The sequence below is a fragment of the Meleagris gallopavo genome, chromosome 1, assembly GCF_000146605.3.
Source record: "Meleagris gallopavo isolate NT-WF06-2002-E0010 breed Aviagen turkey brand Nicholas breeding stock chromosome 1, Turkey_5.1, whole genome shotgun sequence".
NCBI lineage: Eukaryota > Metazoa > Chordata > Aves > Galliformes > Phasianidae > Meleagris > Meleagris gallopavo.
The window spans coordinates 110,135,854-110,157,756 of record NC_015011.2 but is presented as its reverse complement, the minus strand read 5'-3'; the positions used below and the strand labels follow the sequence as shown (position 1 = coordinate 110,157,756).

The following is a 21,903-nucleotide window of genomic DNA, read 5'->3' as shown; positions in this document are numbered from 1 at the left end:
CGTTTTTCATCCTGTTTGTAATGTATTTTCCATTGGATTCTGTTCTGCTGTCTTTTGTAAGGTTTGAACAGTTTTTGTTGTTTTCCATCAGTACTTTCAAAGAGAACACATGATTTTGTGCAAGGCTCTGAAGATGACTTGCATAGCAGCATGTGAAATTAAAATATTGCTTTAATTAATGATTAACATGAAAAAGCTATAAACTTTTAAAATATAAGGCATTTTAATATTGGGACAATAAAGTAAGGATACTGTTGTTGTTCAAACTTCTCTTTTATCAACCTTTAGTCTTTCCATTGATTTGAGAACTGTGTTTTCTTACCTGATGTATAGTCACTTAAGTTGGAGGGCAGGGATGCCATCCAGAGGGTCCTTGAAGGCTTGAGAGGTGGTCCCATGCAGACCTCATGAACTTCAGCAGGGCTATGTGTAAGGTCCTGCAGCTGGGTCAGGGCAGTCAGAAGCATAGATACAGGCTGGGTGGGAAATGAATTCAGAGCAGTCCTGAGAAGAAGAATTTGGTGGGTGAAAACATCAGCATCAGGTGACAGTGTACTTGTAGCCTGGAAGACCAGCTGTATTCTGGGCTGCATTGAAAAGAGGGTGGCCAGCAGGGCAAGGGAGTTGATTGCTTCCCTCTGCTCTGCCCTTTTGAGGCTCCAACTGGAGTACTTCATCCAGGCCTGGGGCCACCAGCACAAGATGTGGAGCTATTGGAGCGGGTCCTGAGGAAGCCAAAAGGATGCTCAGGGGCCTGGAGTACCCCTCTTGCAAAGAAAGGCTGAGAGAATTAGGGTTGTTTAGCTTGGCAAAGCTCCAGAGCCTTCCAATACCTAGAGGAGGCCTCCGTGAAGGATGGGGAGGGATTCTTTACTAGTGTGTATAGAGAAAGGACAACAGATAAGAGTTTTAAACTAAAAGAAATTTAGATAAGATGTTGGAAAGAAATTCTTTTCTCAGAGGCTGGCATAGGCTGCCCAGAGAAGCTGTGGATACCCCATCCATAGAGGAGTTTAAGGGCAGGTTGAATGGGGCCCTGGGAAGCCTGATCTAGTGAGTGGTAACCGTGCCTACAGCACGGGGGTTGAACTGGATGGTCTTCAAGGTTCCTTCTAGCCCAAGCCATTTTGTGATTCTATGAAAGCTGTGTAATAAAAGATACAGTTCTGCAAATATGTCCTGGTCAAGAGTAGAGCAGAAGATATGTTGTCTGTTATTTGATCCCAGCTGTGCAGCAGCTGGAGTATAACTGCTGCAGGTATAACCTTGTACTGTCTCGGCAAAGGGCTAGAATAATTCCATAGGTATGTCCACTCTCTTCCATGGTCCCTGCTCTGTGTGGGCCAGCTACACGAAGGAGCAATATATGAGTCATGGAGTGCGTCTTATGGAGCCGTGGCCTACCTCCTGACTTGTGGCTGATGGCGATTAAGAGAAAAGCTTCAAAATGCATTTAAATGAAAAGTGGTATTCCACTCAGATATTTCCACTATCATGTTGTTTTTTGTTTTTTTTTTTACCTGAAGAATTAGTTTTCTCTCATTTCTGCATATCAACTTGTTTGGCCTTGATTGGACCACTTGCCCCCAGAGAGAACAGGGCATGTTTGCTGTAGATGTACACTGTAGCTACTCAGGAGAGAAGCCTCCTAGCTCCCTGCAGGTGACAATGCCAGTAGGTCTAGATGCATGCTGCCCACATCCCCTTTTAGTTGCATTTCACTGTGGGACCAAGGGAGGCTGAACACCAAGGCGTGTATTGGTATGTTTTTTCCATGCCTTTATTCATGCACTACTAGCTCTTTAGGTAAAAAGCATGGGGACATTAGATTGCTCCTAAATATAAAATAAAATAAGACAGAATTTTGTAGCTCAGAAAGTGAAATTAAGGCGAGATAACTCAGATATTTTACTACTTCTGATAGCACGGTGGTGTGTAGTCAACAGACCAGTTGTTTTACTGCCAGCACTGCAATCTGTCCAGTTCCAGTATAGGAAAATATGTGAGATGTGTATGCATTTGTTCTTCATTGTACTGTTTGGACCACATCCTGCTAAAGAGAATACCTAACAAAGGAATTTTTGGAGCATTATTCTCTTCCACTCACTCACATACACTTATATAGCTACTAAACTAGTATTAGGAAGGCATTTTGCATATTTTCGTATAGTGTAGTTTGATTTACATTCAATATCATTGAAGATTCAGTATTAAATTCAAAAAAGACTCAATCTCGTGTCTATCTGATGTGTAAATCTTATGTGTTTATGTGAAAAGATATAAAAGACTAATCAATATATACATTTTCCTATTAAAGACTAATGAAAATCTTGTTTAGAATTTTTTGTAATTTAGTTTTTCGAGCTTTTGAAAAATGCTGAAATATAAATGGGAAGTTTCACTGAGGATGAGGTTCTGAAAAATAATGGTGCTGCATTTCACCAGAAAAAACTTCAGCTTCCTGAAACAATCTCAGGTTCTCAGGTTTAGCTCCAACTATCTGATGAGTACCGTACCTGAAACAATTAAGAAAATAACGGAAATATTCTGATATTACACAGAAGTAGTAGTATTAAAATCTGCTTTGCCCTTTACTTTAGGTTCAAAACGCAGTAATTCCACTCGTAGCATACTTTACATAATCTTAGCAGCGTGCAATTTCTGGCTTGTTATTTTTAACAGTGGCAGATGTTGAGTATCTGTAGGTAAACACCAAAAATCACTTGCTTCATTACACTTCTGGGCCATTAAATATCTTCTCTCATCTGTCTAATTCCTCTCTTCTCATTGCCTCAGCAATGTGATTCAGTCAGGCATGTATTATCTTTCCCGGATTCTTTTCTGAACATAGCATAGTGAGCAGGAATACAGTTTGTCAAACACATTGTGTCTGAAAATCTTTGTTGGTAGAAGGGGAGAGAATGAGATAATAAAATGCCTCAAAATCTTCAGTAATGTGGTTCCCAGGTTTCTTGTATCTGTTCATCAAACAAAATAGTCACACCTCACTTTTATGCATAGGACCGTATAGTATAGTAAAATGTGTATTTATGTCTTTCAACAGCATCTGTTGTCCAGACTGCAGTTTACAGTGAAAAAACTGTTTTGTGTTTTGGCAAGTTTTTGAACTCATCCATGCTAACATGGTTCAGTCTTAGAAGATGTAAATGTATCTGTTTATAATCTTCGTTTTTGTAGGCAATGAGTTTTAAAGTTCTAATTTTCTTGTAGGAGATATTAGCAAAATTCCCCATTCTGACAGGCGATGTGTGTTTTTCATTGCTCTGCTAATATAAACTTCTCTGAAGTAAAATCAAGCAGAGGAGATAACTACTGAAGCTGCTATCTTCTGTCAAACTGAGGAAATCCAACTGACTTTCTGTAACATTTCCTTCTCAGAATTTTGTACGCAGTTTCCTACTAACTGTTTAGCATGTTACTTACGTGTGATTAAAAACTATTCTGCACTCTGACAGAGGAACTTTGCCCAAGTCATCATAAAATCTTGAGATGGGAGATGAGCTTCCTTGGTCCCAGCCAGGCAGCTCTGTGCTAGCCAGTGAGGGTGGGAATGAACTTGGCCTTCTTCCATTTCTACTCATGACTTATTCAGTGTATCCAGTCTCTGCAGATGTAGGAGGAAACCATCCACCTTGGTGAACTGGATGACAGTATGATTTCAGTCTTTGAGGCAGGTTCTGTGGTCCTGGTGTCTTAGATTCTGGTATGTGGGCCAGTATGAGGGTGGTCCTGTGTAGAGCCAGGAGTTGCACTCAGTGATCCTCGTGGGTCCCTTCCAAGTCAGGATATTCTATGATTTCTATGAAGTATTTGATAAGTGTGAGACCAGCACAGAGGCAGTGTGTGGAGGTGCCAGAAGTGACAGGTGTGCTCATGTAATTTCTGTGAGATTGTTTGCACCTTTGGAAGCAAAAACCTTGCAGCCCTGATTAAAATAAGTGTGTGTGTGTGTGTGTGTGTGTGTGTGTGTGTGTGTGTGTGCATCATCACTGCTTGTTTTACTTGAACATGTTACATTGAGTTGTTTGGAGAAATTGGCCTAGAGTAGGAAGAGGTAGCCATGATACCAAGTGATAGATGAGCAGCTGAGTCTACAGCAGTGCTGCATTCAACAGTGTTTTGAGGAATACATGCTGTTTTCATGGTAATGAGCTGAGTTATGCTGTGAACTCTCTGTCAGTGTACTCTGAGAGAATTTGTCTCTCCTTTCCAGGTCAGATACCCAAGGGTAAGTCTGGGAGGGCTTTATAATGCAAATTTAGCTGGCCTTCCTTCACACTAGCAATGTTAGATGCTGACCCACAAGGACTGAGTTCAATATTTCTGTGAATATGTGGGATTTGAATTAACACAGCAATGAAAGCCTCTAAAAGCACGTTCAATGTCTGTATCACTTATATGGTTTAGAAAGCTAAAAATGCCCCTATTGTGATGAAGAGAAATCTGATAGATATTGCTCCTTGTCTTAAACATTATCAGGAATCCACTCCTGGCACTTGGATGTTTGTTGAACAATTAGAAGGTTTTTTTTAATATAATCCAAGAGAAAAAGAGTAGTGGGTTTGTTGGAGGTTGTTTGTGCTTATGGTGGATAACACAGATAATTGAGCTGTCTAATAAATAGTGAAAAAACAAATCCAACCAAAATTGCTTATATATAATCTTAGATGAACGCATCATCTGAAAAATAGATTTTGTGTGTTATGAAGTATACAGCATATTAACAGGCAAATGAAAATGCACTGGACAGTAAAAATTGTTACATTTATTTGTAAAACAAATAACAGTAAGCTCAGTAGAACTCAGATAATCACCTGTTGGACAGATAACTTCCTGAACTACCCTAGACTATACTTTGAATATTATATTTTCATGATATAATAGAATATGGATTCTGAATAGGGATATTACAGGTCCTATGTTTCTACATGTGCAAAGACACCCTACATTCCATAGCAGTCTTCGTCGTACTTGCCCCAAAGGAAGTATATATTACTAGCTTTACTACACTGTCAAATTTCTCATATCTCTGTCTTTTCCTTTTGAAATGGGAATTTTTATAAAGTTGTAAACAAATACAGCCTATATGTACTTTCCATTATCTTTTCTTCTTTTGCTTCTTGAAATTAATGAGGTTCTTGTAAGCTCATTTCTCTAACTTGTTGAGTCTCATTGAATGGCAGCACAACCCTCTGGTGTATCAGCCACTCCTAGTTTTGTGTCATCAGCAGTCTTGCAGAGAGTACACTCTGCCCTATCATCTGGATTAGGCACGACCAGCCTGCAGCCTGTGGGCTGCTCGTAGCCTGGCACTGCTAGCAATGTGGCCCCACAAAATTGTAAAGTTCTAACATGATTACATGATTTTTAGACATATTTTTCATGAGTTGAGTGCATGTAGCTTGAGTATGGACTATGCAGGCAACAACAGAGATGTGGATGGGTGCAGTGCAGTGCTGACTTTGCCTCTCATGCCTGCCTCAAGATAGTCAAATCAAAAGCTGCGTGTATTGCATGTTGCATGCATTTATACTGCTTGGCAAGTAAAATACAGTGATTGCTGAGAAAAATATTTTGGACAGCCACAAAGATGGTGAAGGGCCTGGAGTATCTCCCACACAATGAAAAACAGAGTAACCTGGGTCTGTTCAGCCTGGGAAAAACACTATGAGGGGATGTGATCAATGTTTATAAATATCTAAAGGGAGGAGGGAGGTGAATGGATGTGGGCAGACTCTTCTCAGTGGTGAGTAGAGATAGGACAAGGAGCAGTGGTGTAAAATTCAGGCGTAGGAAGTTCCATACAAATATGCAGAAGAACTTCTTTACCATAAGGGTGAAAGAGCACTGGAACAGGCTGTCTAGAGAGGTTGTGGAGTCTCCTGTGGAGATATTCAAGAGCCATCTGGATGCCTACCTGTTTGAGCTATTGCAGGGTACCTGCCTTAGCAGGGAGTTGGACTTAATGATATCTTGAGATCTCTTCCAACCCCTGCAATTCTATGATTTCAACTTGCCTACATGTGTGTCTGTGAATATGCACAGTTTTTGTTATTAGGCAGACATTTCAGTTTTCTTATTTAATAATTAAACTTAGTCAAATATAAAATTGCCAAAACATAACAATCAGTAAGACTTCTGAATGCAGACTAGTAGAGTATTGTCTATTAATAATAAATGAAACACATGGCATTAAGCATGACTTCTCCTTTGTGAATCCATGCTAAAAATATAGATGGTGATAATGAGTAAATATGAAATAGAGCTGTAGTTGATCCCAGGCACAGATATTTTGTCCCTCATTACACTGTTTTTTGGTTGCATATGTCTTTTCATCTTCATTTCCCTTGTAACAAGAGCATGGTCTAGATGCAAAATAAAAATTAAATGGCAGAGAAGCACTGGATGTGTATAATTAATGATGATTATTCTGCAGTCTTATTTCAGTACTGATGCTTTCCATTTTTCTTTTTTTCTTTTACAGAGGGTATGAACTGTATGAACAAAGATCATGGGTGTGCACACATCTGTCGGGAAACGCCCAAAGGTGGGGTTGCCTGTGAATGTAGGCCTGGCTTTGAACTTGCCAAAAACCAGAAGGACTGCAAATGTAGGTAGATGAAGATTAAGTTTCAAATGCCCCCAAATGTCTTATTTTCTTCATTATTGTTGTTTTCCAGAAGTCAAGAAATCAACTTTGTTTTGGACAAAGGTGATTTATGATTTTAGTAATGTGTCATTTCTGTCAACATTTTACTTAGGGTTAGAGAAGAGGGATTGAATAACAGAACTTAAGCAGTGAGCTTTTTAGCAAAAATGCTACCAACTTTTATATCTTCCTATGAATGAAAAAAGTGGTGGATCAGTTTAATCCAGGCCTTCCCTAAAAAGCAAAGGAAAAAAAAATGACATAGAGGATTCCTGCTTTTGAAGGTCCATAATGATGGATGCACTGATAAATCTACTAATAGGTCTAATGATAAGTACACTGCAGCTATCAAAATATTAGTGTTAATTTCTTGTTTTTTAAGAATAGAAATGTTTGCTGTAGTCTTGATTCTACTTCACACGGGGTACTTTTCTTAAAAGTGCTCAACTATTTCATATGTATTGTTCTTAAATAGGAAACTCTGATGTATTCTAGGAACTGAGATACTGATGTTCATTAGCTCACAAAATTGGAAGCTAGAATTGTTCTGTACAGGTTAAAATAATTGGCCCTCTTTAACACTTTCATCTGAAAGCTTCTGAAGTGAATAGGTTTCTTTCTTATGGCTGCAGTGAGTGTTAGATCTGACTCCAATAGCTTGCCTTTCTACCTGACAGCTTTGTGATATACAAAAAATAAAAAATAAAAAAAATGAGAGTAGCAATGAAGCAACATAAAACATATTGTGTGCTTTGCATAGGAGTAACCTTCTTGTGCTAGCCTTTCTTCTCTAGATTTTTTTCTTCCCGAATTCTCCTCTGTTTAAGCATGCTTAGATAACACTAGTTCTAAAGTATGAATCCAAAAGAATCACCTTTAAATATAATCAAGAAATCCCACAGGATATTGTACAGCCTGATTACTTTTCAATAGTTGAGAGGCTACACAAGGCAGAAAGCAAAAATGCAGAAAAATTGCCTTTATGGTCATTCTCATTTTCAGTGTTTATTAGAAGCAAACATTGTGTGCTGTTAATTGCAGTGCAATATCATCTCCATTGGTGAAGTTGGAGAGGATGTTTATTTATACTGTTTATTGTTTCTTTTCCACAAATTTGTACATTCCTTAGGAATCATGTTAATTCTTTCCCACAGTGAAATGGTGAGAAGAATTAGGGCCTCTTCTGGAATGGTATTTCTAAATACCATTCTACCATTTAATAGAATGAAATACTTGAATTAACTAAGTGCCCTGTGGTGGTCAAATTTTAGTTTGAATTATCTGAGATACTGAGATTTTTAAGACCACAGAGCTTGCTGCAGAATACACCAACCCCTGAACTCACAACACATCATGCAAATATGTTCCAGAGTGGTGTTTAAAATAATTGTGCTTCTTGGCCTTCCGTATGCAAAAGTGCCTAAAACTGTATCCAGATAGCCTGGCGCAATAACTGTAGGATTGTAAAAACCTACTTATCAAGGTCTATATCTGAAACAAAATCTTAATATTTAAAGAAACTAACCATTTCAGTGGAATTTACTTGAATCTTGAGCTGCAGCTTTGCAATTAATTAGTTGCAATTAATTAGTTGCAATTAATTAGTTGCAATTAATTCGTTGCAATTAATTAATATGTTGAAGGAGAGATGCTTGCCTCTTTTCAGCCCAGACAGGGTCTGTTTCCTTCGTAAACATTGAGGGTTTCAGACTGATAGTATCTGATATACTCTGGTATAATCTTGTGTGAAGAGGTGGCAGATAACCATTATGTCACTAGATGAATTTTAATTAACCAGTTTGCAATTGCATCAGAATACTTGGAGAGAGTTTCAGAAGCCCTAAGTATTGGCCCCCAAATCCACTACTTAGGGGGCATTTCTCAAAGGAAAAAAATACGAAAGCATAAAAAATAGGTGGGATGGCTGTTTTTTATGCATGTATCATGTAACTGTATCATTGCATCCTATATACATGATTACTTATCACCTTATCATATAATTTCATATTAATAAGGCGATCACTATTGGTGTCTTGCTTCTTTCATGATGGATGTTGCTCATTAACAAGGTTTTTGTTTGATAGTTTCCTTCATAACTCATTGCCATGCCTTGCTTGCTGCACAGTGTTTAAACTCTATCCTGAACATAAAATTTTTAATTTCCTCATGGATTTTCCCATGATACTCATTACAGTGATATCAGAGTGCTACTTAGGCATTGTTCTTGTATTTTTAGAACTTTCTTGTCAAGTTAAAAAGTACTGTTTTGCCTATCTTACAAATGGGAGAAATGCTAATGTCAAAGTTATTTAGTAGCAACAGCTGATGAACAAGAAATACTCAGAACACTGTTCTGCATTTACAGCACTTAGGATCAAAGCCAAGCTCCCAACAGCTCCTTGCAGTGAAGAAGAGTATAATATTAGTAATCTGTAATAGATGAGATTCATGTACCTTGCCAAGCCCTAAGTAGGATTTCCATGTCAAGGACAGAAATCAATTACAGTTTTATAGGGCTCTGTTCACTGCCATCCTTTCTTGACAGTGGGACAAGGATTCTCCAGCTGTTTCCACAGACCTTACTTTCCCAGTTGTGCATAGAACACTTTGAATAAAACAGGAATGTTGTCTGCTTAATTTGTCATTAAGCTATCACAACACTGTAAGTCTTATGTGCCAGAAGTCTGGTAATTTGTAGCTTTTGAATCCTTAATACTGCAACCTTAGTGTTTTTTCTTAATGTTAATTTTAAACATGCATTTTCTCAGTTACAAAATAGATCTGTATGCTACACTAGGAAAATAGAGAAGCATTCAGAGAAGTGGTGTCAGAAAGCCAATTAGAAATACACCAGGCAGAATCACACAGATCCAGACACAATTCCTTAGCAGAGCTTCTTCCTTTAGATTCAAATCAGCAGTAAATTACCATCTTCTGTGTATACAAACCATTAGAAGAATGTGCTTTGTTAGTGATTCTCTTTGATACTTGCTTGAAGCAGAAATGTGAGATTTTAGGAATAGAAAATTTGGTTCCAGATAACATTGGAAAACATTGAAAATTGCTTCCTCTTTCTATATCTGTATCTATGATCAAATTTCAGATCCTACTCATGAGTTCGATAGCACTAGAATTTTTTTATAAATATTTTTCCTTCAAACATGGACAAATCAAGGCATTTTTTATTAACTAGCTCTATCAATTTTGCTGAAACTTGAAGAAGTGAGAAGAAACCAAGAGCAGATACATATGCATGCCAGTTTTAACCTAAAGTACATAGTTTTGGCAGAGTTATAAGCAAGTGAAAGCTGAATCTTTTAATGAAGAATACTAAATAACCTTAACTACAGCTATTTCTACATGCTCCCTTGTGTAATAGTGTTTAAGTGAGCAGGAGGGCCAGTCCTAAGTAATTTCAAGAATCTGGTCTAATATGTTTGCAATAAAATGTTCTGCCACCTATGCCTAATTGCAGCTTTTCAGGTTCTGCTGACAGTTTCAGCTATTCACTGTCAGTACAAAGATTTCCAGAATGTTAAAATGTAAGGCTATGCTACAGTAAATGGTGCAAACAGTAGTGCATGCATAGATTTATCTCAAAGAAAGAGACACCCATTTATTTATAGAAATCACACATTTAATGGCCAAATTAGTTAAAAAGTGCTGCGATTCATCTGGAATTGTAATGTATTGGCTCAGTCAATATGCTGGATAGCCATGTTATCATGTAGTTTATTACAAGAACAAAATTTCTAGTTCATTGCAAATCTCTGGCATCTAAGCCACGGTATATATTTTATCTACATGCAGACATGATCAGGAAGTCATTGTCTGAGGATTTTTTTGGGATCAATGGGTACTAAATACTAGATTTGATATTTGCTCATATACTCTCCACATAGTCATTATGGTGGGCTATATGCTAGATGAAACATGAGAAAAATGGATGATATCAAAGTTCAGAGTAGCACTGGAAGCTCAGTAAGTACTAAGATCTAGGCTGTAGAGTGGGGCTGAATTCTGGTATTTTCTATCTTCCCGCTGTTTTAACATGGAAGATTTTAAATTATCCAGGGCAGCCCGTTCCATGCCCACCGCCCTGTGGTGCAGCCCCTGTCCCTAACCCCAGCAGCCCCTCCCCTGACACAGCTCCATGCCGTTCCCTCGGGCCCTGTCGCTGTCACACAGAGCAGAGCTCAGCGCTGCCCCTCTGCTCCCTGTGAGGAGCTGCAGCCGCCATCAGGCCTCCCCTCAGCTCCTCTGTTGTAAGCCAGTTGTGCAGAGTATTTCCCTCGAATATGGAAAAGCCATGTGAAGATTTCACCTATTCAGAAATCTCTGTGTATCATATATTTTAACTAGCATGCCGTAAAAGCCAGGAGAGGAAGCGCAGCGCCTTGATTGTACTTAAGACACGTGAATGCTAAACCACTATTGCCCATTCATTTAATTGAAACTTGTTCCGTACTGCTTGAAAGTGTTCTGTGCCTGTCAGAAATTACTATTTTGCCTTTTTTTCTTTGCCTCTTCGATACCACAAACTCTGAATGAGCACACACATAGTCTACTGCATAGCTATAGAATCCAAATTTATAGGAAATAATTTTTTAAACAACTCTTTAGGATTTCTCATGAATTTGCTTTAATGGTTTCTGATGATAACAGAGTAGGGCTGGTTATCCCTTTGCTTTTAAATACTTTTGTGGTTTTTTTTTTCCTCTAAGCAAGAGAATCTTTTTACTGTGTCACTGTCACAGAGTTAAGGCTGGATGGAAATTGAAATGACATATTTTACAAATGGATTTCTTTTTTTTATTTTTTTACCAATTTCACTTGCTGAGCTGTCAAGCTCCAGAATTTTAACTTGAGTTGATTTACAACAAACAAACAAGTCTCAGAAGAAATTCAAATCCTTCAGAAAGATAATTTACAAATATCTGTAAGAGACAATTGAAGGAACAACATAAATCTTATGTTTATTGACTGAGTAGAACTGGAACTAGTGTTACATTATGTTGTACTCATAATGTGGCATAGAGAGGGAGCCATGAGAAAAAGATGTGTCAAAAATAATTACTAATCTAAGAACGGACAAAAAGGTGTGAAAGAGGACAGACATAGTGTTGAACAATGAACCTCAGTTTAGATTTTCAAGATATTCAGATCCCTGATTTTAAAATCCTATTAACCGTTATCTTGACTTTACTGAATATTCTAACTTGCTGCCCTGGCTCTTGTGTGAACTCACTTATCTGGAAGAAAATTCTGCTAAAGATCAGTATGAGAAAGTTCATCTGGCTAATAGGAGTCATTATTTAAATTACTGAAACTATATCAAAACATCTAAGTCCTCTGAAATTTATAATATAACTGAATAACGATGCATTTAATTTCCCCCGTATCTGGCAATAGAAATATATCCATAAAGATTCTAGTCTAAGTTACCTGTACATAAAAAATATATATTGAATTCAGTTTAGAACTGGTTCATTCAGCATCAAACGACGTGATTTTAAAAGATTAAATGAAACGGGCAAATTAGAACCATTGTATACTAGCTTAATATTTAAAAGCTATTTTGTCAGAAATGAAATCCATCATATGACAAAAGGAATTGAATCTGATCTCTTAATTCTTGAAAACTTCAAACTCTACCTGTCAGGAAAATATGCTTGCATTAATGTAAAGTGTGCTTGCTTTAGTGCTTTTTAACATTTTAATTGCTGAAAGCAGTTTTGCTCTGTATGCTTGTAAGCAAAAGTGACCTCTCCAATACTGTCCCTAGTTGAGGCCAAGTACACCACAGGGCCATATTTGCACTGTATTTTCTGTCTAAGAGGAGAAAACTCCTGCATTATTTTTAAACATTCATCTACTTTAGGAGGACCAGTACTTGAAATAATGGATTTCAGGTCTTATGCGATTCTGTTCTTGCTGTTTGATCTCTGCTTCCTCCACTTAGAAAGCAAAGAAGAAAAAGAGAAAGGCTGTACATAGACTTGAAAATGTGTCTGTATTGGAGACTGCTCGTTTCTTTATTGCCATATATATCACAGATAAGAAACATAAAGCTTTTAGGAAGAGATGAAATTGGCTGTCCACCCATGCTGAAATTACTAATGCAAATAGACTAGGGGAAAAGTAGCACTTGCTTCTGTTTTCTTTCTCTCGTTTTCTTTACTGCATGGATTGAAAGTTGAGGCATGAGAAAGTAGTGTGTGTAAGAGAATGGGGTTCAGGAAAACTGTGGAATGTAAAACTGTAAATACAGATGTAATGTTGCCTTACATCTTGGTTTGTTACTGCTCTTCTGTATTCTGAAAGGCCCTCAAGACTAATTGGTTTCATTGTCATTTTATTTATGTATACATATATACACATTCATTTGGGGCTTAACTAGTAACCTGTAACTATGGGAATGGAGGCTGCCAGCACACCTGTGATGACACTGATACTGGTCCTGTCTGTGGTTGTCATCAGAAGTATGCTCTGCATTCAGATGGACGAACCTGCATTGGTAAGTACTTCTCTGCAGCACGTTTTATTTCATATTCCTCATAGAATACATATGTGCACATACGTGTATGTGTGTGTGTGCGTGCACGTGTGTATGTTTGTATCTCACAGGAATTTAGCACCATTGCCAAGAGAAGTATGTAACAGCAGTTCCTAGCCACAGGCAAAGCTCATGCTACATATAGAGAGAAGGATTTGTGCGTGTTGTGTTAAAACGTTTGTTAATGGAGTATCCCTTTGTTACTCTTTTGTAACTTGTTATTTCTTTTTATTACTCTAATAATGTTTAAAATAAAAAGGTGTAGAACTTTAATTATGAGTGAAAGTTCAGCTCTTGTGTTCATTTTCATGAGTAAGACTTCCTTGCGTAAGTAAGGTGAGGAAGATGGTCTTCTTTTCCTAAGCTGCTATTGGAAAAAAATTATTCACTGTGATGTGCTTTCCTCCTTGCTATATTTTTTTGTTATTCTAAAATTTACAGTAGTTGTAGTCATTATGCTTTCACTAAGATTATCAATAGGAAAAAGCTATCCAAGAGGCAGAGTATCTTGGGAGATGCTATGCAAACATTTATGATTGTAAAATGGATTATTTGCGTAACACAGTTTCTTTCCACTCTCTGCATTTTTTAAATAAAAAGGGATAATCTTGCGTAATGCAAGTTAGAATTTGAAGATTCTTACAGATCAAAACCTGAAATCCGTAATAGATAAGTATTGTGATCTTGCTGACTTTTTTCGTTTGTTTAATTTCAATTCCTTATGAATTCCTAGTAATTCCCTGAGGTTAAAAAAAAAAAATGGGCACATATTTATCATCTTTTCTCTCCTTTGTCACTACTGCAAGACAAAGCACTTGATCTAAACCCCATGGAAATCTGTCAGTTATCTTTAATGTTCTCTTGGTCAGATCCATGGCATGAAACTCAGGGGCTGCGTGGAGCCTCACTCACTTCTGATGGATTTGATTGCACAAATTTTGTGACGGGACAGGAGCTGTATTGGCAGAAGTAGAGCTGAACAAGGTTCAGCACTGGATTCTGCCGTCCTGTGTTATGCACAAGTTATGGCTCAGCTTGCAGGATCTCTCAGCCACTACTTTTTGATTAACACAGTGGGCTCAGTCTTACAGGCCCTCTGTTTAAATAACCCTCCCTGAAGTCTGTGGCAGTTCCAGATGCAGAGAATTCGCAGGACTGAGAACTTTAAGAGCAGTTTGTATTGAGTGGATAATTGGTCTTCTGTTTCTTAGCATTCACTAATATCGTCAGATTGATGTTTTATATTGTCCAGCATGTAAAAATGGTTTCCAAAGCTGTGTACACTGCACCTGTTTTTCACTTTTTTTTTTTCCCATTTTTGTAATGTAATACATATAACTCCATGTTACATTCCTTGGTCTTGTGATATAAGTCACATATTACTGCCTGTGCTGATTTTCTTCCCTCTAAGTAGTTCTTTCTCTTAGAATACTTTTTAATATTTATTTTATTTTATTTTATTTTACATTTTTATTCCTGCTTTCTGGTGATGGTTCCTGATTGCCTGTCTTGTCTGATAACTGACGTTCATTAATTATTTACAGAGTAAAATAAATAAAAAAACTCAAACAAAAGCCTCTATTGCAGCCTGATCCCATCTAGAACTTGTTAAGAACAAAACAAAACAACTTCGTTACCACTCAACCATGTAGTGTTGCCACAAACAAAACCTGCCAGCCTCCTCCTCCTCCTCACTTCAGTGATTCCAGTGTTTGCTGTCTTCAGTGGTGTATATATTCCAGTCATCACTGCAAGAATGCAAACCTCTGCAATACCAGAGAAATACTTTTTGACCCTGTCTAACATATTTTGTCTTTGTTTAACTTACCCTTTTATTTTTTATGTTTACTGCATGTGAAAGTCCCCACCTGCACTTTGGTTTTTGTTTTTCTAATTCCTTCTCTGTATAAATCATTTTATTTACCAAGCTGCTGCTTCTCCATTGCTCTCTTGTGTAATAAATTTTTATTTCACTTACTGATCATTTCTTCCTACTCTTGTGACTGTTTCTGTGTATTTCTAATGAAATATAACCAGACTAAATCCTCATTATGCCATCTGAAACTCTTACATATAGGATACCAGAGACTACCTTGTACAATGACCTTTGCTGACATCGTCTTGCTTACTGCATGCTCATAAAATTACTAAACCCTGTTCTGCAACATCTTTTCTAGCATTGAATGTTTAGCTAGTAGTGTTTCATAGACAAGCAGGCAACCAGCACTGCCCAAAATTGTTCTTTTTTGTGTTTGTTTGGTTTGTTGTTTGTTTATTTTTGTTGTTGTTTTTGTTCAATTTGCATGCTGTTGTTTGACTCCTCTTCATGATGTGTCAATGTGTATGAGACTGTGTTGCACCCGTACCCATCCATCACCGGACTCTTCTTGCTCTCTCTGTCTATCTTGATGTTCTTCCTGCCAACTTCATATCATGGTGTCACCTGTAGTCTGAATCACTTTATGGTGTGTCTTTAATAGTTTGTTAAACTAGCATCCTTGAGTTTTAATTTCCACTATTAACTCCTCTCTGGGGCACTCATGTCAGCTGTCTTTTCTCCAGTAGGAATCCATCTTCATGTATCTGGTTAATTACTTTGTAGCTGGCCATTCTTTTTCCTGCCCTTTTTCTTTCTCCTTTCCCCAGTTTCCCATTAATTTTTTCCTGGGATCTCGAAGGGAATTAACTCTCTAACGGGGATTTAGTGCTTTCATGCCTTGCTTCTTGGCTTTGGCTGTGCCATGCCAAGAAACTGTCTTAGGCAGTGGAAAATTGGGCTTGTGATTAACCAACTGCTCCATGTTTGTCCCTTACTTGTGTTTTAGAGAAGGATGAGGCTGCAATTGAGAGTTCTGAGTACAATGCCACGTCAGTAGCTGATGTGGACAAGCGGGTGAAACGGCGGCTACTTATGGGTAACACTTTTCTTCCACTTCCTTGTTTGTGCTCTCACTTTTGTCTGTATGTGTGTGGGGGGAGGTTCTCTTTTGGTCTCATTTGGTCTTTTCGGTTTTGGTTTGGTTTGTGTTTTGTTTGTTTGTTTGTTTAGCTGGCTTTATCTGTGTGTAAAGGTCACCAATTTTTTTAAGACCTCATCTGTTGTACAACTTCATTTCTTGTTTTTAAACTTTTTTTCATAACGCTGCAGCTTTAATGTTCAATTTCTTCTGCACAGAAAGAAGCTTTTGCCATTAACCTTACTTACCTTATGCAAGCTACTTCCTATATGTGAATTGTGTGTTTGTGTGTATGTGTTGCTATAGGATTCCTAAAAAATCTCATGTGTTGCAGACTTGCCTTTTGACTTAAAAGTGGATGATGGTGATAATATAAAACAATGTTCTATTACATATGTAGTGTTAAATGAATAAGTGTATTTGACTACTTAGAATTTGCAGTGCTTTTGATGGAAATGTAAATATTATGACTGGAAATTGATTTATTTCCTTTGTGTAGCTGGTTAGTAACCACTGAAAGATCTTTCCCTCATGACTAGTGAGCTTCTTTATGTTCATTCACGACTGAAGCATGGCTTGTTTCTCTGTGTTGTTGGAGCCTGAGTGTGGAGAGATGAGGAAGAGAATTGGACAATGTAGATAATTCTCTAGCTTCTCTCAGTTAACCCACTGCTCACCATTGTGCTGTTCTTCTTCATGTTACATGCATGGCCTTTTGGGAACTGAAAGAATAGAGTGGTTGCATTTCTGCCAGTTTCTTTTCATGTGACAGACAGCACGGGGTAGCATAGTCTGCTGAATGAAGCCAGCATTTTGGAGGCTTCTGAGTGGTTTGTCACTCTGTATTTTCAATTCTGATGCCTTAGACACCACATGTAATATTTCTATTAGTTTTTAAGCATAGTGAGCATTGGTGAGGTGTATCATATAATCCATATACAAGATAAGGGTTCTTCACCCATTGGAGAAATCAGGGTGCAATGAAATTCTTCTCTATTCCTCCTGGTAGCTGATTCCTTTCTTAAAAGCATTAAACTTATCACAGACTGCCCTTCTAGCTCTTGGCAGGCTGAGCTCTGGCTGTAAGTGTTTATACCTACCTTGAAGGAGCACCTCTGGAAGACGAGAGCCCCGATTACTGGGCTCATAGTTGCAGTGGATGGCAATGCTCATACAATTTTCATATCACTCTTATCTTGCCACCTATACTAAACCATCCACTTAGTCGTAAGTCAGCAGGCAGTCACCATGTAGGAAACGGCAACGTGTCCTAAGTCAGAAATGGTATTAGATGATAATACTGAAGTAAAATGTTTTCTCTCCTGTGAATGCCTGGTCACATGTTCCTTTATTTTTAGAATATCTGTGATTGTTAGTTAGCAGTTAATTTGCAGATCTAGCAATATCCATTTGCTGTTTAATGATTCACCGTTTAAATTGATTTAAGGTGACAAAAACTGTGTGGCTGCTCATCTTGCTTTCTAAAGGTGATAGTAACAATTTTAGCTCTAATTTCAGTAAGGTCTGCAGTCTCATAGAAAGTCAGTAAAAAAAACATGGAAAATCCAGTCCTCAAAGTCTAAACAGATTACCCTGCCATTACCAGTATGTACAATATGTTTTAAAGAAACTGAGCAACATAGCACACTGCTTTGGTACCTCAACATCTAATAGAAGTAATTATCTAGCCTGAAGGTATGTTCACACTGCTTACAAGAGTTCAGGCAAACAGAAATAAAAAATTATTATAAGCAACAAGATTCTTAGTTATGCTGAGTCTGCAAGTTCCAAATGGAGTCTAGAAGTAGGTTTTAGGGAGACAATTTTAAAAAGTCATTTTACAAAAATACATTGTCTAACTCTTTGGTACCTCTTTTATTAGCAGATATCAACCAACAGCTTAGAGTTTGTGGACAGGCTGTGTTTTAATAACTAATTCCTTAGAAAAACATTAACTGGAACTGAAAAGAAATTTAATTAGTAAATGTCAGCTGAGTGGGTGGCTTACTATTTAGAGATTTCTCTAATTGTTGTTTTTTTTTTTACCCTGTTTTCTGATTTTCAGAAAATCCAAATCTGTTTTTTTGACTGTCTTACTACAGTTCAAAAGTATAGTGCTTTTCCATGAAATGCAGTGTTTCTTCAGATGCTTTCTAAACAGCCATTTTAGAAAGTACTTGAGGGCTCCTCAGGAAACTTTACCAGCTCTTGTAAATGGACTGTGATTTTTGACCCTGCTGTAGGCAGTCATGGGAGAGTAGAAAAAGTTGATGACTTTATGTAATTTTAGTAAACTGATGAAAGATGCTTTCGATTACAAGACCTGAGTTGATAACTTCTAGGCCCCTGTCATTTGCTGTATTATTAAAATGACTGTGATCTTCGTGACGGTTACAATCATCCCAGGCTAAAAATAATCTTGCATGAGAATACTTTGGGAGGGTGGGAGTGCTGTCAGACATGAGAGCCTATGCAGCTCATTTCACTGCAGCAAAACTGACTGCTTCTGTATCTCATACTGACTCTTGGAAAGGTCTGTGTCCGAGTCACGGAGAGGTCCTGTGACTTGTGGCTAAATCTTAAATAGAGAAAAGTAGATAAAATACACTCCAGTCCTTGCTGTTAGATGTATTTATTTTTTAGATCTTGTGAAGCAAACCAGAAACTGTGAGAAACTTTTCTTTAGAACCACCCAATGATTCATAGGAATTTTCATCCAGTTTCTCTCACAACATTCAGAAATATGCTCAGCTTCCACATGTCCTTCATTTCCTTGCTCATAGCAAATTAGTTGGGTTCAGAGTAAAGAGTGCTCTCATTAAAAAAATACCACTGAATGACTTTTCTCAGATCAGTGAATGTGGCACTATCTTGCAGTTCCTACAGCTTGTTTACATTTCTTTCACTTCCAATTCAGTTGCCATTTTAGAGGGAAAATGTTTGTGCCCTTAACTGTATTCCAAATTGACTTCTTCTGATGTGGGCTGGACCAGTTGTGCACCATATTTCATTTTCTCCCTTTTCTCTGTAGTAGTCAAATGAGTCAACTTAATTTGGTCTTGAACCCATGTAACTTCAGAACCTTTACAAAGGCTGCATTTCTTTCCCTCACCTTCAGTACACCTTTCCGATTCTTTTCAGAGGTCATTGTTGCAAGATCCCGTTGTTCGGCAATAAAATGCATTTCTTTTGGTTCTGTGACATGTAGGATTTGTTCCTACTTGTCTCGAGAAAGCAATTATGCAGAGTTCCTTTTATTGTATTGAGGAACAGTGGTGCTCTGATTGCATTGATCCTGTCTTGAACTTAAAGAAGTACACTAACACTGAATGTTTAAGGTCAGAATAATGTTACAAATGGCAATGATACTGTTGCTACAAATGTCTTCAGATTATCCAAACTGTGCGCTGAAATTTGCTCTTTACAAGATGTGTTCATGCCATCGTTAAGCAGGACATCTCAAGATTTTGCCATTGGACACTGGTTTCTTGTGTCATCAGTAAGGCAGCCTTCCTCATATAGATAGGAGTGTAATTCTCTTCCCTTCCCTGGAAGATGGCTTCCAAAAACCATTTTGCCGTCATCTGAAGTGCTTATGAAGTGTTTTGGAGCTGTCCTGGACCTTGTATCTACTGGAGTTTACCTCTGCCTAGGTTGCTTCTGCAGTGTCATGTTATACATGAGTAGAAGTAGAACTGTCAGCTGCAGACTGAACCATTCCCTGCAGCAATTCAAGGTGCCTGAATTTTTTAGTGACAGGCCTTCAGAGAGAGGCCAGTTGAAGCACCATTCCTGCAGTTTCTGCAGTTTCCCTACGAGTGCCTTGTAGAAACTATGCAGCTCTTATCAGTCTTCTACATTCCGTGCTTCTGAAAAATCAAGATTCTCTGTCAGGAAGCTTACATAAGACAGGAACTCAAAATGGCATGCACCTACTGTGTGAACGTCGTGCTGATAATCATAGGAGGAAAGTGGACAGTCACTTACTTGAGACTTGTTATCCATATGCACATTCATATGATAAGCCACCCTTCTTTCTGCTAGTCCAACTAGAAATTCTTGGGATTTCAGAGCTGAGAGGAATCAGTGGTGTATGTTGGTCTTAAGGCTAAAAAATCTTGGATCTTAACTTATAAGGATGTATGCCTTGTAAGAGCATGCATGTGAGTAGCATAAAAACTTCTGACTTTTCTAATAAGCTGTCTTCTTTTTACTTCTGCCTCTCTCTATGACACATTGCCGTTTTGAGGGTTATAGTCTTTTCTACTGAAGACTATAAGCTTGGTAGAACAGTAAGTAGCCTTTATGGCTTTTGTTTTGTAGGAATCATATAATAACTGTTCTTATGGATTTTTTAGTCTGTTATGCTTACCTGACCCAAGTGGTTGCTTCCTGCCTGGCGTTTTATTGGGAATGTCAGGACTTAATCTCTTTGAATCACTATTTTCCTGCCAGTGGAAACATACACCTCTATCTTGACTACAGCGAAATAGAATCAGCAAAGTTAACTGGGACTACTAGAGTCTCATTATTAAAGCGATTTTCTCCTGCCAGATACAAAATATCATCATACCAGTATGGAAACCCTCACTGGTCATTCTTTCAGTCATCCAAAGACCTCTTCTCTGATGGTTCACTGTGAATAATTTCTTCAACGTCTTGAATTATTCGATGAGAGTGACACACAATGATTGTGTGATTTGTATGGAAGTCCTCAGTTTTCTGGATTTCAAGATCCTGTGAAAGAGCCAAATTTAGCTCCTTTCTGGCTCAGGAAGGAATATTGCAAAACTTTAGAACTTGTTGAAGCCGCACTTTCTTTACCTAAAAACATCTTTCATATGATGAACATTTTCTGGCAAAAGTCTTTCTTTTTTCTTAAAATTGAGTTTTGTATGAAAACTATGGTTTTTATATTGCTTTAGCCTGGAATGATCTTCAGGGATAGGAAGACAAAGTGCATGCAGTTCTGGTTAGAACATGTGTTTGGACTGAAGACCCTTTCATGGTGATTTACCACTCATTTTCAAGGGATGCAATTGGGCTGTAAAGTGGAGTTGCTCTATTTTTCGAGCTATTATTAATAACTGATAGCTTGATAAGGGCACGACATTCTTCCATTTCAGTAAACATAAGATAATAGGAGATGAGAACAGGGTTTCAAACATGCTGTATAACGCACCAAATACCGAGCTATCGGAATAAACTGTTATGAATTCTGGTTTTCCATTAGGAAATTTCTGAAAGTCTTAGATTGTTTTGTTCCAAAGGGAAATAATGAATTTTATAGTCTTGATTCTTGATTTTGATCCTCTTTCAGAATAATAGTTTCCAGATGATTCTATTCTGTATTGGAAGAGCAGGAGGAAGGGCAAATAAGTGTTATTTTCAAGTGTTCTTACAAAGCAATTAACTTCTGACTTAGTTACAGCCTACCAAGCATTACTTTAAAACAGAAACACCTTTTCAGGATGTACTTCAGTTCCTAGCTTTGTTGTATTGCCTCCCAAGACTCTTTCAAATTACTTAAAATATGTCTTTATTTCTCTGAGTGGCATTTATCTGATTTAGAAATGCTTGCTATCAGAGAGCTTCTGTCAGAAAGCCAAATGTGCTACTCTGTATGCATCCCAACCTTGTGCTTTAATCAGTAAAGCATTTAAAACATACTATTGACAGGCATATTGCCAGGAGGATCTCTAACTCAGTTCCTAACGGTG

The 21,903-nt window shown here is 37.8% G+C and overlaps 1 protein-coding gene across 3 annotated transcripts in view; it reads left to right on the top strand.

Moving 5' to 3' along the window:
* The first annotated feature begins 6,508 nt into the window (after nt 1-6,508).
* SCUBE1 (signal peptide, CUB domain and EGF like domain containing 1) overlaps nt 6,509-21,903 on the top strand; it is a 94,316-nt gene continuing 78,921 nt past the window's right edge. For 2 of the 3 annotated variants that reach the window (XM_031557096.1, XM_031557095.1), the window contains exons 1-3: nt 6,509-6,631; nt 13,071-13,187; nt 16,052-16,141. In XM_031557096.1, the coding sequence (XP_031412956.1) occupies nt 6,511-6,631; nt 13,071-13,187; nt 16,052-16,141 (328 nt within the window). In that variant the 5' untranslated portion in view covers nt 6,509-6,510. The remainder of the gene's footprint in view (nt 6,632-13,070; nt 13,188-16,051; nt 16,142-21,903) is intronic. The other variant, XM_031557098.1, reaches the window with a different exon arrangement.